At 34.8% G+C, this 18,189-nt stretch overlaps 1 protein-coding gene across 2 annotated transcripts in view; it reads right to left on the minus strand.

Annotated features, from left to right (window-relative positions):
- Nucleotides 1-16,414, minus strand: part of MLH3 (mutL homolog 3) — a 35,275-nt gene extending 18,861 nt beyond the window's left edge. The window contains exons 1-3 of one of the 2 annotated variants that reach the window (XM_044662087.1): nucleotides 13,132-16,414; nucleotides 988-1,086; nucleotides 237-322 (exon numbers count right to left, since the gene is read on the minus strand). In XM_044662087.1, the coding sequence (XP_044518022.1) occupies nucleotides 237-322; nucleotides 988-1,086; nucleotides 13,132-16,399 (3,453 nt within the window). In that variant the 5' untranslated portion in view covers nucleotides 16,400-16,414. The remainder of the gene's footprint in view (nucleotides 1-236; nucleotides 323-987; nucleotides 1,087-13,131) is intronic. The other variant, XM_044662086.1, reaches the window with a different exon arrangement.
- Between the last annotated feature and the right edge of the window lie 1,775 nt (nucleotides 16,415-18,189).

Below are 18,189 nucleotides of genomic sequence, written 5' to 3' on the forward strand. Positions count from 1 at the left end.
TTCTGAAAACACTTTAGTAAATGGACAGATTTGCCCATAATGTCAAAGTTGCCAAAATGTTATTAATTTTAATGCCTTCTCTCTCCACAAATGACATTTCACTTTGCAGATATATCAGGAATATTGTCAGTTTCCATTATGACTTATCTGAAAATCAGTTCAGTCATTCATGTCTTAACTCCAACCTTAAAGTTAAAACGCCGAAACTAGCAAAAGAATAAGTATTATAGACTTACCTCTGGGTATCGGGTAAACACTGGATTTTCCCATTCTGAGAACAAAGTTTGGAGAGAATCAGCACCAAAAGCTTCATTCATAGTGTCTTTGATAAAAGAATAAATGTAAAGTTAGTTTTAGGCAAAAAGTAAATGGCAATCTTCTATTCTTTGTGGTTTAACCTCAGACATTAAAAGTCAGATAGCTAATTGCCATATTCCACAAATTTTCAGTGTAAATGGTATCCCTAAATGATCCCAATATGTTCAAATTTAAAAGGGTTGATAGAAGAGTCTTCTGACTTTGTAGTTATTCTCTAGACAGCATACAAAATGAAATATTTCAAAAACATGGAGCAAAGTATCAGCTGCATTCTTTTTACATAAAACTTTTGAAAATGGGGTAGAGAAGGGAAAGAAATAGGAAATGAAAACTAAAAAACAAAAATAAAAACTAAGTTTATAGCTTCTTTCTAACAGAACACTTGCTTAAATTAAAACATGTGCTGCATTTCCAATAACATCAAAAGAGGAGTAATTTTCAGGAACAGAAGATACCTCAGTCCACGTCACTGACCCTGGAGTCTGAAAAGGTAATTTTTGATCTAAAATGCATAACCTGAATTACTTAGTTCTGCTGTTTAACAGGACCTTGGGGAATTTCTGGTTCCAGTCAGTCACAGCTGGCTCTGCTCAGGAACATTAACACATTTTTGCTTTGTTTTGTGAGTTAGGTGAAAAGGTACTGTGTGTTCTAACAATCTGACTCTACCTCTATATTCCTGTCTCATCATGGTCCTTTCTTCTTTATCTCTCCGAAGGAAGGGCAGGACAAGCTTGCTTCTAAATGGTTGGCACCTGTACTGAAATCCTAAATATTAAAAAAAAAAAAACCCACCACACTAAAAACAATAACAACAAACTCACTGTGGAAATTTCATATGATCATTTAGATTATAAAAAAAAATAACAGAAATACAAAGTATCTTTCCACATAGAAAAAAACGATCCAAGGGAAAATGTAGTTCAATGAGTAAGTCACCAAGATGCCCCAGTGACAAAGTTTGGTGACTCGGCCTGATTTGTTTTAGGCTTAAGATCTAATGCTTCACTTTCATCATCTGGACAAGAAAGATGTAACAAAGAGCTAGGCATGAAACAGAAGTTCATCATGTACTTTCTGATAAATTGGTGTTGGCATAGTATTTTTTTTTTAATTTAGAGGTGAGATTCTTAATCTTCGCTTTGCATATCAAAGAGACTCACATCATTTGTGACCAAAGAATAACGGACACCCTTCCCCAGAGGAGAAGTGTCTTGGTTAAATTCAAATTGAGGTTTGAACATTTTTATGTGTACATTGACTAATATGTTAATTGCATGCTTGTTTGCACGTTGTCTCTTTGGCCCACTCACCTCCCACTTCCCCCAGACTGTGAGTTCTTATAGTTTTGTGAGTTCTTTTGTGTCCACAGCAGTTATAATAGTGCCTCGCATATGGCAGACACTAATTAATGTTTAGTGATTAATTGGTAAATATTCACAGATTCACAGGATTTCAGAGTTGTAAAGGACATGAATGACCAGGTTTTTTGCAGTGGTATGAAGGACGGAAAAAGAGACCAAAGGGGGAGAGACCACTTAGGAGAGAACTGCAGTGGTTCAGGTATACTGACTTAAACAAGTGGGTATTATAAGTGGCAAGAAGGAAGCCATTTTGAAATAAGAACTGCCAAAACTCAGTGACTTTGTATTACTCTCTAATACTACTTTCATAATTTCACTTGCCTAAGCGTAAAATTTCCATTTTTTCAGCCCACTTTACTTTATCTCCTTTAAAGTATCTGGTACAGCAGTCCCTTTTAATAGTTAAGAAATACACTTTTTTTTTAAATTTCCCAGTCAGCTGAAATTGTTTAGGATCATTTCTTTCTGAAAATTTGTTTGAGTGCTCAGCAAACTTTATTTTTTCATTAGAAACTCATGAGATGACATGACCTCCTAAAGTTCATTACAAGGCTGACTTGTCTAAAAAGTTATGTCAGTTGAGGTGCTTTGAACATTAAGATTAATTTCACAGGAGCAGATGTTTTCCCTGATTATGACAGCCAAACTCTTCCCTCTATATTAACAACTGTTGCATAGCGTATTGTGTTCCAGTTATTTTGGAGGCACCATACCAGAAGCAAATGCATTTCAACAATATACTAACTGACATAATTTCTGAAGTGCTTTGAGTTGGACTCCACAATAAGCATATTACATAAATTAGGACATTTGTACTGAAAGAGCGTTAAGTACCAATGAGCAAACCGATATTCTCAGAAGCATTATTAATAGAAAAGATTTCCCCTCTGAGTTTGATTATTTGTCTGTTAAAAAAAAATGTTAAAAGATATATAGGAAAGTAATGGTTTCATCCACCAGTAAGCATCTTAGTCTTCTGCTGGCAGTATCCATCCTAAAATAATTTAAAATTCATTTGTATTTACTAGAATCTTTTAATATATATATTGCTTTAAAATTTATCTTTCTAGTACAAATTTATTTGGTGTTACTGCCAGATGGAAATCTGCTTTACCATCTCCTAACATCTGGGTCCCAATGTACTGCCAAAATACTGTCACTTTTAATTTTAACTGAAAATTGAGAACTCAGAGTCCTAAGCTTTGCTCTACTGTTGTCTTATAGTGTCATCTATGAGGCACCTTAAAAACTTTCAGAATATGTAAAAAAAGATGTAAAGAAACTATGAAGATTTATTTATAAAGTATTTCTGAAAAGATAGGCTGTTATAGAAATACATATTATATTGAATAGTTCCAATATCAAGTTTTCTCAACTTCTAGAAATGAAGTGTTATTTACTTATACAAAGTGAAGGAATAATAGGACATAACTAATTAGCATGATATAGTATTGAGCATGATAGAGCACTGACCCTGAAATCGGAACCTGCTTCAAAACTTTACCAATGAAATTTTTATCTTGGGGAAGTCCCTTAACTAATCTATTCTTTCTCCTCATTTATAAAATAGACATTATAATACCACCTACCTTACAGAGTTGTTATAAAGATCAAAAGGGATAATGTATGTAAAGTGCTTTGTCAACCCTTAAGCACTATAAAAATATGAATTATTTTAATTCTAATTTTAACTTGTGGTAGTCAAGTTCTCCTTGTGGGGAGTGGAGAGAGGAAAGTATTTAAACTTAATTTTGTATTGGTGATTCAGGTATCCTTAGAAAGACCAATGATAATATTATCTACCAAAGGGTCCCTCTAATTCTTGACTAGAAATTACAATAGTGTCCTAAAAGTTCATTGAAAATAATGCCACTGAGCTTCTGGGAGTGGAGAGAGAGCACTCAGCCGAGTTCTCCCAATATTCCCCTCCAAACAACTTTAAAATAATGTCTCAAATTGAATTCTGGAGTGGCAACAAAAACCAACAAAAGGTCAGTGTAAGACATCGTTCCAGTCTGAGATAACATAGGAGGTCAGAGATATCTGTGACATAGGGGTGGCAGAGGCTGGCCCAGAAGCCATGTGGATGAAATACCAATGGTGGGTCTAGGTAGTGGTTACAGAAGTAGCAGCAGTTTTAGGAACTCTCAAGCCAGAGATAATGTAATGGGACCTGGCAACTTGTCAGAAAGAGATTACAGGGTGCCCCTGTACTAGTAGGACCAAATGCTATTTGGCAAAAACTCCATTGTCTATATCCATTTCTGGATCATAGTTTAAGGGTTAAGAGGAACACTTCTGGCCGAGAGAGAATGGAAGTCCAGAAAGACAATATCACTTTTAGTCCTAAGAGATCAAGGACCCTAAGAATCAGAATCATTTCTGGTCCCAAGGGAGAAGGGGCCCTGAAAAGAAGTATCTATTACTAGCAATTACAAGGAATCAGGGAATTTTCCTGGGTAAGGTCCAGAGTACAGATCAAGAGAGCAGTGATCATACTTCACCCCAAATCACACTCACTTCAGAAGCACTGAAAACTTCCAACCCCTCAGAACTTGCTCTGAAAACAGTAGTGTGAAAAAGCCTGAAGTTTGGGACAGTGTCCCTCACCTCCATGTTGGGAACAGAATTCACCATTAACATACAATAAATAAAAATAATTATTTTTTTATTCCATATCAAGAAATAGGGTGAAAAAACGAGCAAACAACAACAATAAAACCCACTTGAATATAAAAAGCATTATAGTATAAACTCATAAGATAATGAAATCAAAATTGCTATAAGCAAAGCCTTAAAGAAAATATGTAAGTTGGATATAAGCCCAACAAGAATTTCTAGTAGAGCTAAAAAAGATTATTTTCAAAATCAAACAAGAGCATTAGAGGAAAAATTAGGTAAGGAAATGAAAGCAAAGGAAGAAAATTATGAAAAGGCAGTTAACATCTTGGTAAAAGATGAACAAAAAGATTCTAAAAAAAATTTGTTAAAAAGCAGAATTTGCCAACTGGACAAAGAGTAGAAAGGCTCACTGAAGAAAATGATTCTTAGAACTGATCAAGCTAAAGATTCTATGAGACATCAAGAAACATTAAAACAAAGTAAAAGAAAAGAAGACAATGCGAAATAGCTCATAAGAAGAACTGACCTAGTAAACAGATTGAAAACAGATAATTTAAGAATTACTGGATAACCTGAAAGCCATGCTCAGATCAAAGAAAGAATGTAGATTTTCACATTTCAAGAAATTGGCATGGAAAACTGCCCTGAGGGGGACAGTTTAACTAGTGGGTAAAATAGAAATTGAAAGAATCTACTGTCAAAAAATATAATGGCAGCCATGTTGGGTCAAGAGTGATAGTTATCTGCTTAGAATGCAGAATGGACTGAGGTGGCATGAGCTCGGTGTGAGCCAGGGCAGTTGAAAGTTGCCCATAAAAGGAAACAGATCTGAACAGATCTTGGTCTCAGTTTGAGATACTTTGTCTCTGTTAGAGATATTTTGGCAAGGGTGGAGAAGGGTTTAGGCTTAGCTTATTCTTTCTTTACTCAGGACCAATTCTAGCTTACAGATTGTTTCAACTGTATCCCATCAACCTCAGTTCTCTGTTTATTATCAACAAGAAGATCTGCAAAGAAACCTATCAGCCGGGTCAAGCCTTGACTTAGGGCTGAGGCTGAGCAGGCCTTGGCCAGGCTGTCAGCCAGCCAAGATCCTTAATCAACAATTATCAATTGAAGATTCAACATCAAGCTATATACAACTTAGATTACTCAGGAAATCCCAATTCCCACTTTCCATCTTGGCAACTTCCCCTTTCCCTAAACTTTTCAACAATTAAACCAACTTCCCAAGAAGCCACTTGCCTGTGAATTCTCAAAGATCCATGGGAGGTTTCAGTTAGCAGGATCCTGTTCAGCCAGGAAAGGGGTTTTATTTCCAATATTCCTTTAACCATCAGTTAAGATCAAATTCGCAGTCAGAACAAGTCAAATTAATTAATTAATCCTGATAGATCAAACATCCAAAGTCTATAGTGTATCAAACTATGAAATATGGTCACCACCATCAACTCGCTAGGGCTTCAGTTGGGACAAGGGGCAGCTGTGTTCCCTAATCAGCTGATTCCTTAATCAGGCTGTTAGCCCTGGGTTACTGTTTTGTTATCTTGGGATTGGAGTAAGCAGATTCTACATATTCTCTTATGACATCAGCTGCATTGAGTTGACCTTTTGGGATTACTACTATATCTAGGTGTCCCATTAGGATCTTACAATAACACCATCAAATATTATTTGAAGTAGATTCCAAGATGAAAACTCCCAGGAATATTATAGCCAAATTCCAAAGCACCCAGATCAAGAAGAAAATGTTATAAGTAGCCAGAAAGAAACAATTCAAATATCATGAAGTCATAGTCAGGATCACACAAAATTTAGCAGCTACTACATTAAAGGAACAGAGGACTCTGGAATATGATATTCCAGAAAGTAAAAGAGTTGGCATTATAACCAAGGATAATTTACCCAGGAAAACTGAATGTAATCCTTTAAGGGAAAAATGTATATTAAATAGCTGACTTTCAAGGATTCCTGATCAAAAGACCAGAGCTGAATAGAAAATATGACTTTCAAATATAAGACTCAAGGGAAGTATAAAAAAGTGAACATGAAAGAGAAATCTTAAAGGACTCAATAAGGTTAATCTGTTTACCTTTCTATATAGGAAAATGATATATGTATCTTCTAAGAATGTTATTATTACTAGGACAATTAGAAGGTACAGGAGTGAAATGATGAAGTTGGGATAACATAAAAAAATTGATAGGCAAGAAAAAGGGATGCCTTGGGAGAAGGGGAAAGGGAGAAGAAAAATGGGGGAAATTACCTCATAAAAAACAGGCATGGAAAGAAAAACTTTTACAGTGGAAGGGGAAATGAGGGAGGGGGAAGCAAGCAATGGTTAAGTATCACTCACATCTAAATTAGTTCAATTAGTATAAATATACATACTCAAGTAGTAACAGAAATCTGTCTTACCCAAGAAGGAAGTAAGAGAGGAAAGGGGTCAGAGAAAGGGTGGAGTGATAAAAGAGAGGGCAAATAAAAGAAGGAAGTGATCAGAAGCAAGAGACTTTAGAAGATGGACAAGATAAAGAAAGGAAGAGAGGATGATGAGAAGAAAATAATATCAAGGGAAATGTACAATTAGTAATCATAAATGTGAATGTGAATGAGTGGATAACAGAACTTATTAGAAACCAGAATCCAACAAGACACAGTGTATAATAAACAACACACTTGGAATAGAGACACACATAGAGTTAAAATAAGGGGCTAGAGCAGAATCTATTATTCTTCAGTTGAAGTTAAAAAAAAAAAAAGCAGGGATTGCAATCATTATCTCAGACAAAGCAAAAGCAAAACCAAATCTAATTAAAAGGGGTAAGCTAGGAAATACATTTTACTAAAAGGAACCTTAGACAATTATATCAAAAATAAACATTCACACCATATAGCATAGCATCCAAATTTTTAAAGAAGTTGAATGAATTATAGGAAGAAACAAACAGTAAAACTATACTAGTGGGGGAATTGCAACTTTTCCTTCTCTTTGCTAGATAAAACTAACTATAAAGAGGTCAAAGGGATGAATGGAATCTTAGAAAAATTAGATATGACAGACCTCTGGAGAAAATTGAAAGGGAATAGAAAGAAGCATACCTTTTTCTCTGCTGTACATGATACCTTCACAAAACCTCAAAACCAAGAGTAGGAAAGCAGAAATATTAAATGCACTTTTTTCAGACTATAAGGAAATAAAAATTACATTTAATAAAGGACTATGGAAGAAGAGATTAAAAGGTAGGTAGAAATTAAATAATCTAGTCCTAAAGAATGAGTAGTTCAAAGAATCAGTAATTTCACTAAAGGGAATGACAACAGTGACAACATTTCAAAATTTGTGAGAAGCAGCCAAAGCAATGCTTGAGAGGAAATTTGTATCTCTAAATATATGTATATCAATAAAAGAGAGAAAGCATGATGAAAAATGCTTTCAATCTTCAGACAAAGAATAGGAAGAGTCTAGATGCAGATAGAAGCATCTCATGTTTCACTTTATTTTCTTCATGGTTTTTTAATGTGTCTTTTATGAAGACTATGGAAATATTTTGTATGCTAGCACATGTATAACTAATATCAAGTTGCTTATTGTCTCAGAGAAGATGGGAGTGGAGGGAAAAGAGAGAATTTAAAACTCAAAATGTTAGAAAATGAATGCCAAAACTTGTTTTGCACATAACTGGGGAAGAAGAAAATATTACAGAAGGAAAAAAAAAGAGAGAGAAAGAGCAGATCAGTGGATTGGGCATCAATTAAAAAAACTAGAAAAAAAAATCTGCAATCAAACACCAAAATGGAAATCCTGAAAAATCAAAGGATTAATAAAATTGAAAGTAAAAACGACCATTAAAAATAAAAGAATTCACTGTGGTACAATCGAACATAACACACTTCCCTACTAGCAGCAATGCAAGGATCCAGAGCAAGGCTGAGGGACTTATGAGAAAGAAAACTAGCCACATTCAGAGGAAGAACGGTGGGAGGAGAAACAGAAGAAAAACAACTGCTTGAACACATGGGCTGTTGGGGATATTATTGGGGATGTAGACACTAAATGATAACTCTAGTCCAACTATCAATAATATGGAATTAGGTCTTGATCAATGATACGTGTAAAACCCAGTGGAATTGTGTGTAGGCTAAGGGGCTTTAAGGGGGATTGAGAGAGAGGGAAAGAACGTGAAATATGTAACTAGGAGAAAATATTAAAAAAAAATTAAAAAAAAAAGAATTAGGAGCTGGTTTTATGGAGAAAGCAAAATTATAAAGTAGATAAACCACTGCTTAATTTGGTTAATAAAAAAGAAGGAAGAAAAACAAATTGCCAGTTTCAAAAATGAAAAGTAAATTCACCATCAATGAAAATGAAATTAAAGCAATTAGGAGCTATTTTGCCCAATTATATGCCAATAAATTGAACAATCTAAATTAAATGGATGAATATTTACAAAAATTTAAACTGCCTGGATTAACCAGAAGAGAAAGTCAGAATACTTAAATAAATATAGTTTAGAAGAAGAAATCAAACAAGACATCCATCAGCTTCCCAAGAAAAAATTCCCCAAGACAAGATAGATTTACAAGAGAATTCTATCAAATACTTAAGGAACAATTAATCCTAATACTATATAAACTATTTGAAAAAAAATAGGTAAAGAAGAAATCCTGCCAAATTCTTTTATTCCACAAATGTAGTTTTGATACCTAAAACAGGGAGAGTAAAAACAGCAAAAGAAAATGATAAACAAATTTCCTTAATGAATATTGGTGCAAAAAATTTTAAATAAAATACTAGCAAAGAGATTACAGCAATATATATCAAAGATCATACGTCATAACCAGATAGGATTTATACCAGGAATACAGGGATAGTTCAATATTAGGAAAATCATCAGCAGGACTAAGCATATCAATAACAAAGCCAACAGAAATCATATGATAGATAAATGGAAAAGAAGTCTTTAACAAAATATAACACTCATTCCTATTTAAAAACAAAAACTTTGGGGGCAGCTGGGTGACTCAGTGAATTGAGAGCCAGGCTCAGAGATGGGAGGTCTTGACCCCCCATTGCCGAGCCCTTACCACTCTTCTTACCACCAAAACACAGTATTGATTCTAAGAGAGAAGGTAAGGTTTAAAAGAAATTAATGGAACTTTTCTTTTTAATAATATTTTTCCCCAATTACATTTTTTTTAAACCCTTACCTTCTGTCTTGGAGTTAATACTGTGTACTGGCTCCAAGGGAGAAGAGTGGTAAGGGCTAGGCAATGAGGGTCAAGTGACTTGCCCAGGGTCACACAGCTAGGAACTGTCTGAGGCCAGATTTGAACCTAGGACCTCCCATCTCTAGGCCTGGCTCTCAATCCACTGAGCTACCCAGCTGCCCCACCAATTACATTTAAAAAAATTTTTTTAGTTCCAAATTCTCTCCCTCCTTCCTCTCTCCTCTCACTGAGATGGTAAGCAATTTGATATAGGTTATACTTATCCAATCATGCAAAATATATTTCCCTATTAGTCATGTTGCAGAAGAAGACATATCAAAAAAAAAAAATCACAAGGAAAATAAAGTGGAAATTTTCTATGCTTCAATCTGCATTCAGGCTAATGGAGCTTTTCTTAAAATGTTAAGTAGTTTAAATGATCACTCTATTGCAAATATTAATAATATGGAAATGGGTTTTGAACAATGATACATGTATAACCCAGTGGAACTGCTCGTCAGCTCCAGAAGAGGGGAGGGAATGAACATGAATCATGTAACCCTAAAAAAATAGCATTAATTAATTAATTTTTAAAAAATGATAAGTAGTCCTATCTAAAATCAAGAGCAAGCATTTTCCGTAGCAGGGATAAACTTGAAGCCTTCCCAAAAAAGATCAGGAGTGAAACAAGAATGTCTATCATAACCACTATCATTCAAAATTGTACTAAAAATGCTAGCAATGAGACAAGAAAAAGAAACTGAGGAATAAAAATACATAATGAGGAAACAAAACTATCATTCTTTGTAGATGATATTATCATATACTTAGAAAATCCTTGAAAATCAACTTAAAAATTAGTTAAAGCAATCAAGAACTTCAATAGCATTGCAGGATATAAAATAAATCCACATAAATTATCAACAATTTTATAAACTACCAACAAAGCCCAGCAAGAGGAAATAAAAGAAACCACTTAAATTAACTGTAAAAAATGTAAAATACTTGGGAATATAATAAGAAAAACTCAGGGAGTATATGGACACAATTACAAAACATTTTCACACAAACAGATCAAACAACTGGAGAAATAGTAACTGCTCTTGGGTAAGCCAAGCCAATATAATAAAACTGACAATTCTACCTACATTAATTTATTTATTCAGTGCCATACCAATCAAACTAGCAAATAATTAGTTTATAGAAAAAATAGTAACAAAATTCATATGGAAGAACAAAAGATTAAGAATTTCAGGGGAATCCATGAAAAAAAAATGTTAAGGAAGGTGGCCTAGCAGTTCCAAATTTCATACTATATTACAATGTGTTAATCACCAAACAATCTGTTTCTGGCTAAGAAATAGAGTGGTGCATAAGTGGAATAGATTAGATACATAATACAAGTAACAAATAACCATAATAATCTAGTGTTTGATAAACTCAAAGATCCAAGCTTTGAGGGTAAGTACTCAATATCTGACAAAAATTGCTGGGAAAACTGGAAAGCAGTTTGGCAGAAAGTAGGCATAGACCCACATCTCATATCAAAAAGTAAGATAAAGTCAAAATGGATAAATGATTTTAAACATAGAGGGTGATGGCAAAAGTAAGTTAGGGGAGCATGGAAAAAAAACTGTCAGATCTTTGGAGAAGGGAAGAGCTTATAACTAAATAAGAGATAGAGAGGACTATTGGAAATAAAATGGATAATTTTTATCATATGAAGTTAAGCTTTTGCACAAACAAAACAAATGCAGCAAAAATTAGAAGAAAAGCCGGAAACTGGGAAATATTTTTACAGCAAGTTTCATTGATTTTTACAGCTTCATTTTCAAATATATAAGGTATAGAATCAAATTTATAAAAAATAAAAAGCCAGACCCCAGCTGATGAATAATCAAACTATATGAACAAATAATTTTTAGATGAAGAATTGAAAGCTATCAATAATCACATAAAAATGCTCTAATCTAAATCATTACTGATTAAAGAAATACAAATTAAAACAATTCTAAGATATTTCACATCTACCAAATTAGTGGCTAACAGGACAGAAAAGGAAAATGAGAAATGCTGGAGGGGATGTGGGAAAATTGGGACACTAACACACTACCAGTAGAGTTATGAACTAACCAAATCATTCTAGAGAACAATTTGAAACTATGCCCAAAGGATTTGGCCCAGCAATACCACCATAGGTCTGTTTTCCAAAGAGATTGAAGAAAAGGGAAAAGGACCTATTTGTACAAAAAATTTCATATCAGCTCTTTTTGTGGTGGCAAAGAATTAGAAATTATGGAGCATGCCCATCAACAAGAGATTGGCTGAACAAGTTGTGGTATGTGATTATGATGGAATACTACTGTGTTATAAGAAATGATCAGGATATTTAAAAAAAACTGGTAAGACTTCTATGAACCTTTGTACAGTATAGTGAGCAGAACCAAAAGAATATTGTACATAGTAATAATGATGATTGATTGTGAGTGACTTAGCTTTTCTCAATAATACAATGATTCAAAACAATTTTGAAGGACTTATGATAAAAATACTATCTACCTCCAGAGAAAGAACTGATGAACTCTAAATGAAGATTGAAGAATACATTTTTTTTTAAAATTTAAACCCTTACCTTCTGTCTTGGAGTCAATACTGTGTATTGGCTCTAAGGCAGAAGAGTGGTAAGGGTAGTCAATAGGGGGGTCAAGTGATTTGCCCGGGGGCACACAGCTGGGAAGTGTCTGAGGCCAGATTTGAACCTAGGACTGGCTCTCAATCCACTGAGCTACCCAGCTGCCCCCAAAGAATGCATTTTAAAAACTTTATTTTTGTTTTATTTTTCTTTCTTTAGCAACAGGGTTAATATGGAAATATTTTGCATAACTTTACATATATCTTTGCTACCAAATTGCTTGCTTTCTCAAGCAGAGGAGAGTAGTGGAGGGAAGGAGAAAATTTGGAACTCAAATTTTAAAAAAATTATCATTAAAAATTTTTCCATGTAATTGTAAAATATTTAATAAAATTTTTAAAAAATCAATGCTGCTATTGGCATTGCAAGGGCACTGGAGATAATTCCTGAAATGACAGGGATCATAATGGGTCTGCCACTTGTAGTACAATAATTTGTAATGTAGATGTCTACCATGTCCATGATATGTGAGGTACACCAATCAGAATTTCACAGTATTTCTAGTTTATTTGCTTCTGACCAAGGGAATTTTCAGATACCGAAGGGCACAAAATTAGAATAGCTATCTATTCAGTGCAGACACATACCAGCTGTGCAATCCTGAGTAAGTCACTGAACCTCAATTTCCTCATCTGCAAAATGGGAATAATAATAGCACCAACCTCAGAGTTGTGAAGACCAAATGAAATAATGTATATTAAGAACTTTGCAAGCCTTAAAATATTTAAATGTGAACTATCATTATTCATATTTTTTTCTAAATGACTATTTTGTGATTATTAAATTTTCAATACATTGCTTTTATTAAAGCAAAGACTGGTTTTTCTATAGTTTACATGTTGTATTTCCTTTTAAGGCATTTCATATAATTTCATATTCATAATTATAAGGCATTTCATATTTGAAAAGAAACTTTCTACCTACCATTCTTGGAGACAACATTGACATCCATGGTTGTTATATCTTTTGTACAACTAGCCAAATTTTCCTCCTGGGGAGCACTGAATGTGCTAAGTCCAGTTATTTTGTTGACATAGACCATCCTACCCAGTGATACATCAAAATGTTGTTGCCAATCAGAGGAATGTGCCATTGACTCTTCATCCTTAGAAATGCTTGTTTTGGTATTCTCTTTCTGAAAACAAGCTGCAGTTTGATCATCTGATGAAACTTCTAAGTGATTTATTAAAGCTGTGCTAGGAGGGTTGACTGTTTCCAGTTGCTGTTCTGAAGATATAGTGGGGATATTTGGACCTGTATGGACTTCAAGAGATGAATTCCTGGACAACACCAAAGAGACATCATGTCTCATCGAATAGTCTTCTGTTGTTGTATTAATTAGCAATGACTGGTTAGTAAAATATGAATCCTTATTATTATTATTGGCATTTCCTTGCACAGCAGCATCTGAATCTGGGATGAAGCTACTATCTCCTGTTATTTTATGCATATTATGAGATAACTTACAAGAATCCTGGACTAACACATTGCACAAGGGGGAAGAGTCTTTAAAATGTCCTTTGCTTTTAGTAGTTAAAACTTCTTTGTTGTGATCTTTCATTCTGGATAATTTAGATGCTAATGATCCTAGTGGCTTGTCATCACTGAAAATTTTTTTGTTAAGCTGAGAATAGTCAGAAAGTGTTATAAGACTTTCTGGCACATTCTGTTGCTCCAATATCTCCTCTTCCTGGGAAGTTGAAAACTGTTCTGGGGGGATGTGACTTACAGGCTGGCCACTATCACCAGGTTCATTACTTATGGCTGCAATTTTGCAAATGTTGGAGTGGTCTAAGTGACTATTTCCTTTCTGGGACATGTCAGGTTCAACTTGGGAACCAATATTGGTAGTCATTTCAAAATCATTATTAATACCCTGAATTTCTGAAGGTAGAAGATTCTCAACCTTCCTATCTTGTCTCTTAAACTTCTCTAAAAAGTCTGGATGTGTAAACAAACTTAGTTTCTTATGAGTAAAGGGTTTGGAAAAACCAATCCGTTTTTCTGTTTTCTTTCCTTTATTTGAAATGTATACATTCAAAGGAAAAGCAAAGGAAGTATTAGATAACAAGTTATTTGAATGTGATTGTTTATTGCTTTTCTTATGAAAAGGTGCCTTGCTTTTATAGACTCCTGTAGTTTTGCTTTTTGGCCCATCTCTTATATTTGTTAAGCAAAAATGTTGATTGGCTGGTTTAATAGATTCTTCATTTAAATTCTTATTTAAGTCTGTAATGTTTGAGGTCTGAACTGAACTTTGGATTTTGTTTCCAAATATTTGCCTGGCACTAACAGGACCAGGTTGAATATAATTTTTTAAAGAAAAGTCTATTTCAGATGATTTTGATTGTGGGGTTTGCATCACATGAGTTATAAAGCCAGTGGAACATAACTGAACTTGTCCATAACTAAAAACTGTCTCTCCTCTATCACAATGAGAGTCTATACTTGTTGTTTCATCTTCTTTAAGTCTATCACATGTCTCTGGTAGTAGCCTCCCAAAAGATAGAGGTTTGCATGCCATTTCAGGGGTATCTTTAAGCCTCTGTTGTCCTTCACATACACTGCTGACACATATTCCATCATCATTAGTCTTTTCCTTTTGTATATATGGATTTTCTCCACTGTCTTCAAGGTGATGTGGAGTAGAAAAGGTACTCTTTAACACTTCTGCACTGGTTCCACAGTGATTTTCTGAAAACTCAAGTTCTAAACAAATATTTTTAGTATTATTTTTTTCAGAATCTGTGAACTTAGCGCCTTCTTGTTTTAAGATATTTGGTTCTGATCTGGTGCCATCTTGACAAGGTACAGAGGACTCTATCGTATCATTAAAGTATGTGCCATTGAGATCACTGTTGGTCAACACTTGGCAATCTTTTACTTGCCTGGTATCTTCTTCACTCCCACAAGTCTTTAAAGTAATGCTTTCCATGACAGCTTTTCTTTTCACAGTTTTAGACTTCATATTAAATATTTCATAAGAATCCATGATATTTTCACATGCTTCCTGAAAATTGTTCTGGACAGACTTTTCATCAGAGGCCATAGGCTGAAGAATAGCACTAAATAAGGTCAAGCCACTGTCTTCACTAAATTCTTTAATATCCTCACCTGACAATTCTATAAATAACTGTTCTTGTTTTAAAAAAGTTTTTATCCCTTCCTGAAAACAAACCAGGACAGCATCCCAGTTCTTAAATTCAATTAAAGTTTTTGCTGGGTCTAGGCAAACATCGTACTCACAAAATTGGCATTTCACATCGAGTACATATATCCCATAGAGTTCTGGGTTCGACCTATGCCGAGGAGGGCTTAAACTCATTTGCTTACTTGCAAAGCTGCCCTTTGGCCTACAAATAATACTTTCTTTCCTTAATAAAAAGTCAATGAGTTTATGCAATCTTGTCCTTAAAATCAGTCTTTTGTTCACAAACAAAAACTGCAAATTTTTATTATAATGTGCTTCGGAACTGATATATCCACTTAGTTCAAATTCTTTATATTTAAATTTGATTTCTCTTAACTTTTGTGACTTACCCAATCCATAAATTTGACAAAATCTAGAGCATGTATCTTTGGTTTTGGGGAGTTGAAGAACCATAGAACCTGAAATATCATTTCTCAAGGAGAAGGAGATAGATGGGTGCATCAGTGAGAGTGCTTCAATCCTTTGCCTAACCTTCTCAAACTCCAGTCTGGGATCCATGCATTTCCTCCTCACTGGTAACTGGTAAAATAGGTTATATACAGTAACTGTTGTCCCCGAACTTGGTCTAGTCACCTCAGCCTCACAAACTTCTAAGGCTTTCCCATTCTGAAACAGTTTCACAAAAGTTTTCACTGTCCTGTTTGTTCTGGATGAAATTTCTACAGCACTGGCCATATTTGCTATGCTTGATAGTGCCTCCCCTCGAAAACCATAAAACTTTGGGTTCTCTAAGTCTTGTACAGATTTGCATTTACTGGTGAAATATTGTTTTCCAGCTCTCTCTATATCATCCCTTTCCATTCCAGATCCATTGTCTATAACCTGAACCTTGAAAGTTTCCATGTTTATTCTCACAGCCACACATTTTGCTTCAGCATCAATGCTGTTGAGGGCAAGTTCTTCAATACATTGGCTAAGGGAACCGATAGCCACACCAGAACGGAGTTTAACTTGCACTTCCTCAGATAAACATTTGATCATGGTAGGTAGGAAACTGTTAAGAACTGCAGTATCCTTTTCTGATCCAAAATATTTTCCTAGAGAAAACAAAGAAAATTAAGGCTCTGAAAAATTTTAAACTTTTTTGTTTGTATCAATAAATTATCTAGTACATCATTACAACTGTTTCTGTCACAATAGTTGTTTGTAAATATTATTTAACAAATCTTTCTCCCATGTTGCTAATAGATAATATGTAACACTGTATCTTGACAGAACTTAGTACAATCTATTTAACATTCTAATGTTATTAATAGTCAATAGGTAATATTGTGTCTTGGCAGAACTTTTTAGTGCAAACTATTTCTAAGACAATAAATTTCAAATCTCATGTTAAGTTCCTCTTCTTCCTAAGTCCTATGTGCCATAAAGTAGATATTAGTATTCCATTCAGAAAGTAATCTACAATGGAGAGAAAATCTAGTTATTTTACAATCAATAACAATAAAATCAATTCACTATGGCAGACAAGGATCCAATTTTTTTTTTTTAATTCTCGTGTTAGCTAGTTTTGTAATATCTATATGAAAACCATGGCTTTGGAAAGATGTGAAGCTCCATGAAAGACTATGGCAGAACTTTCTCTAGTGAACATAAGATGATTGGAGGAACCTGAACAAACATACTTGAAAAAAAAATCATATTATATGATATGGTAGCTAGGTGATGCAGTAAATAGAGAACCTGGCCTAGGATCAAGAAGACCTGAGTCCAAATTTCATCTCAGATACATTAAATAACTGTTTACTTAAGAAGAACAACAGGGACTAAGCCTCAAACAAATGGGACAGTCAAAAATAAGTGACCCAGTAACATCAGTATTGGTGACATCTGAGGATGCTGAACTTTATGTATAGATGATATCACCTTGACAACGTGGATTTAATTAATCATTCTGATTCCAATCAACTCTACTATTACTTACAGGAGACTTTACTTTGAAAAATGCTTCTTTTCATTGGGAGAGACCAAAGCCTCTGGGAACAAAAGAAACAAAAAACATGTTCTTCCTTAAATTGTTATGAAACTACCCAACTCATTTCCCCGGATCAATGCACTTCTTCCTCTGAAAAAGTTCCAGCAACAGCTCCAAGCAGACCACGCCCCTCCCCGGATAGACCACGACTCCTCAGTCAGATTCCCGAGCTCGCCCCAATTCAAAACCCACTTCTGCTTAACCCCGCCTCTTTCCCTAAACTCCGCCCTAGACCAAACCATCATCCCCAAGCACCCAACCACGAAAAGTAAGGCATAAATTTCCTGCAGAAAGTAGACCCTTCTCGGAGGCATCCCAATCATTCCTTAAAGGCATCCATCAAGGTTCTACTGCCCGACGAAACGCCCTACCGTAGTAGTTACCCCCGCTCCCGCGTCACCTTTAATGGTCGCTCCACCGACCGGCGTAGTGACGAAAGGGCGCAAGAGACCGGAAGTAACGCAAGCGAGGACCCACCCAGGTGGACTCTGGGGGTCGTAGTTCTCTTTCCGAACCGTGCGCCCCCTTTTGAGCAAAGCCATTTCTTCCAGGGTCTTTTCTTTGGGTGGTGAATCCACAAGAATCTCGGTAGAGGCAAGTGGGGGTAACTTATGCCAAGATTTCCGCGTACAAAAGATATTTATCACTCGCAAGGCTTATGAAATTGACAATTTTTTTAAGGCATATTGTACTAATTAGGTAACTAAAAATTATTGATATTTTTGGAAGATTAATTTCTATTTAATCTGCCCGATCCAGCTCTCTTTATTGATCTTTTTTGATTGTTCTAACCCTT

Source organism: Gracilinanus agilis, chromosome 2, assembly GCF_016433145.1.
Source record: "Gracilinanus agilis isolate LMUSP501 chromosome 2, AgileGrace, whole genome shotgun sequence".
NCBI classification, from domain to species: Eukaryota; Metazoa; Chordata; class Mammalia; order Didelphimorphia; family Didelphidae; genus Gracilinanus; species Gracilinanus agilis.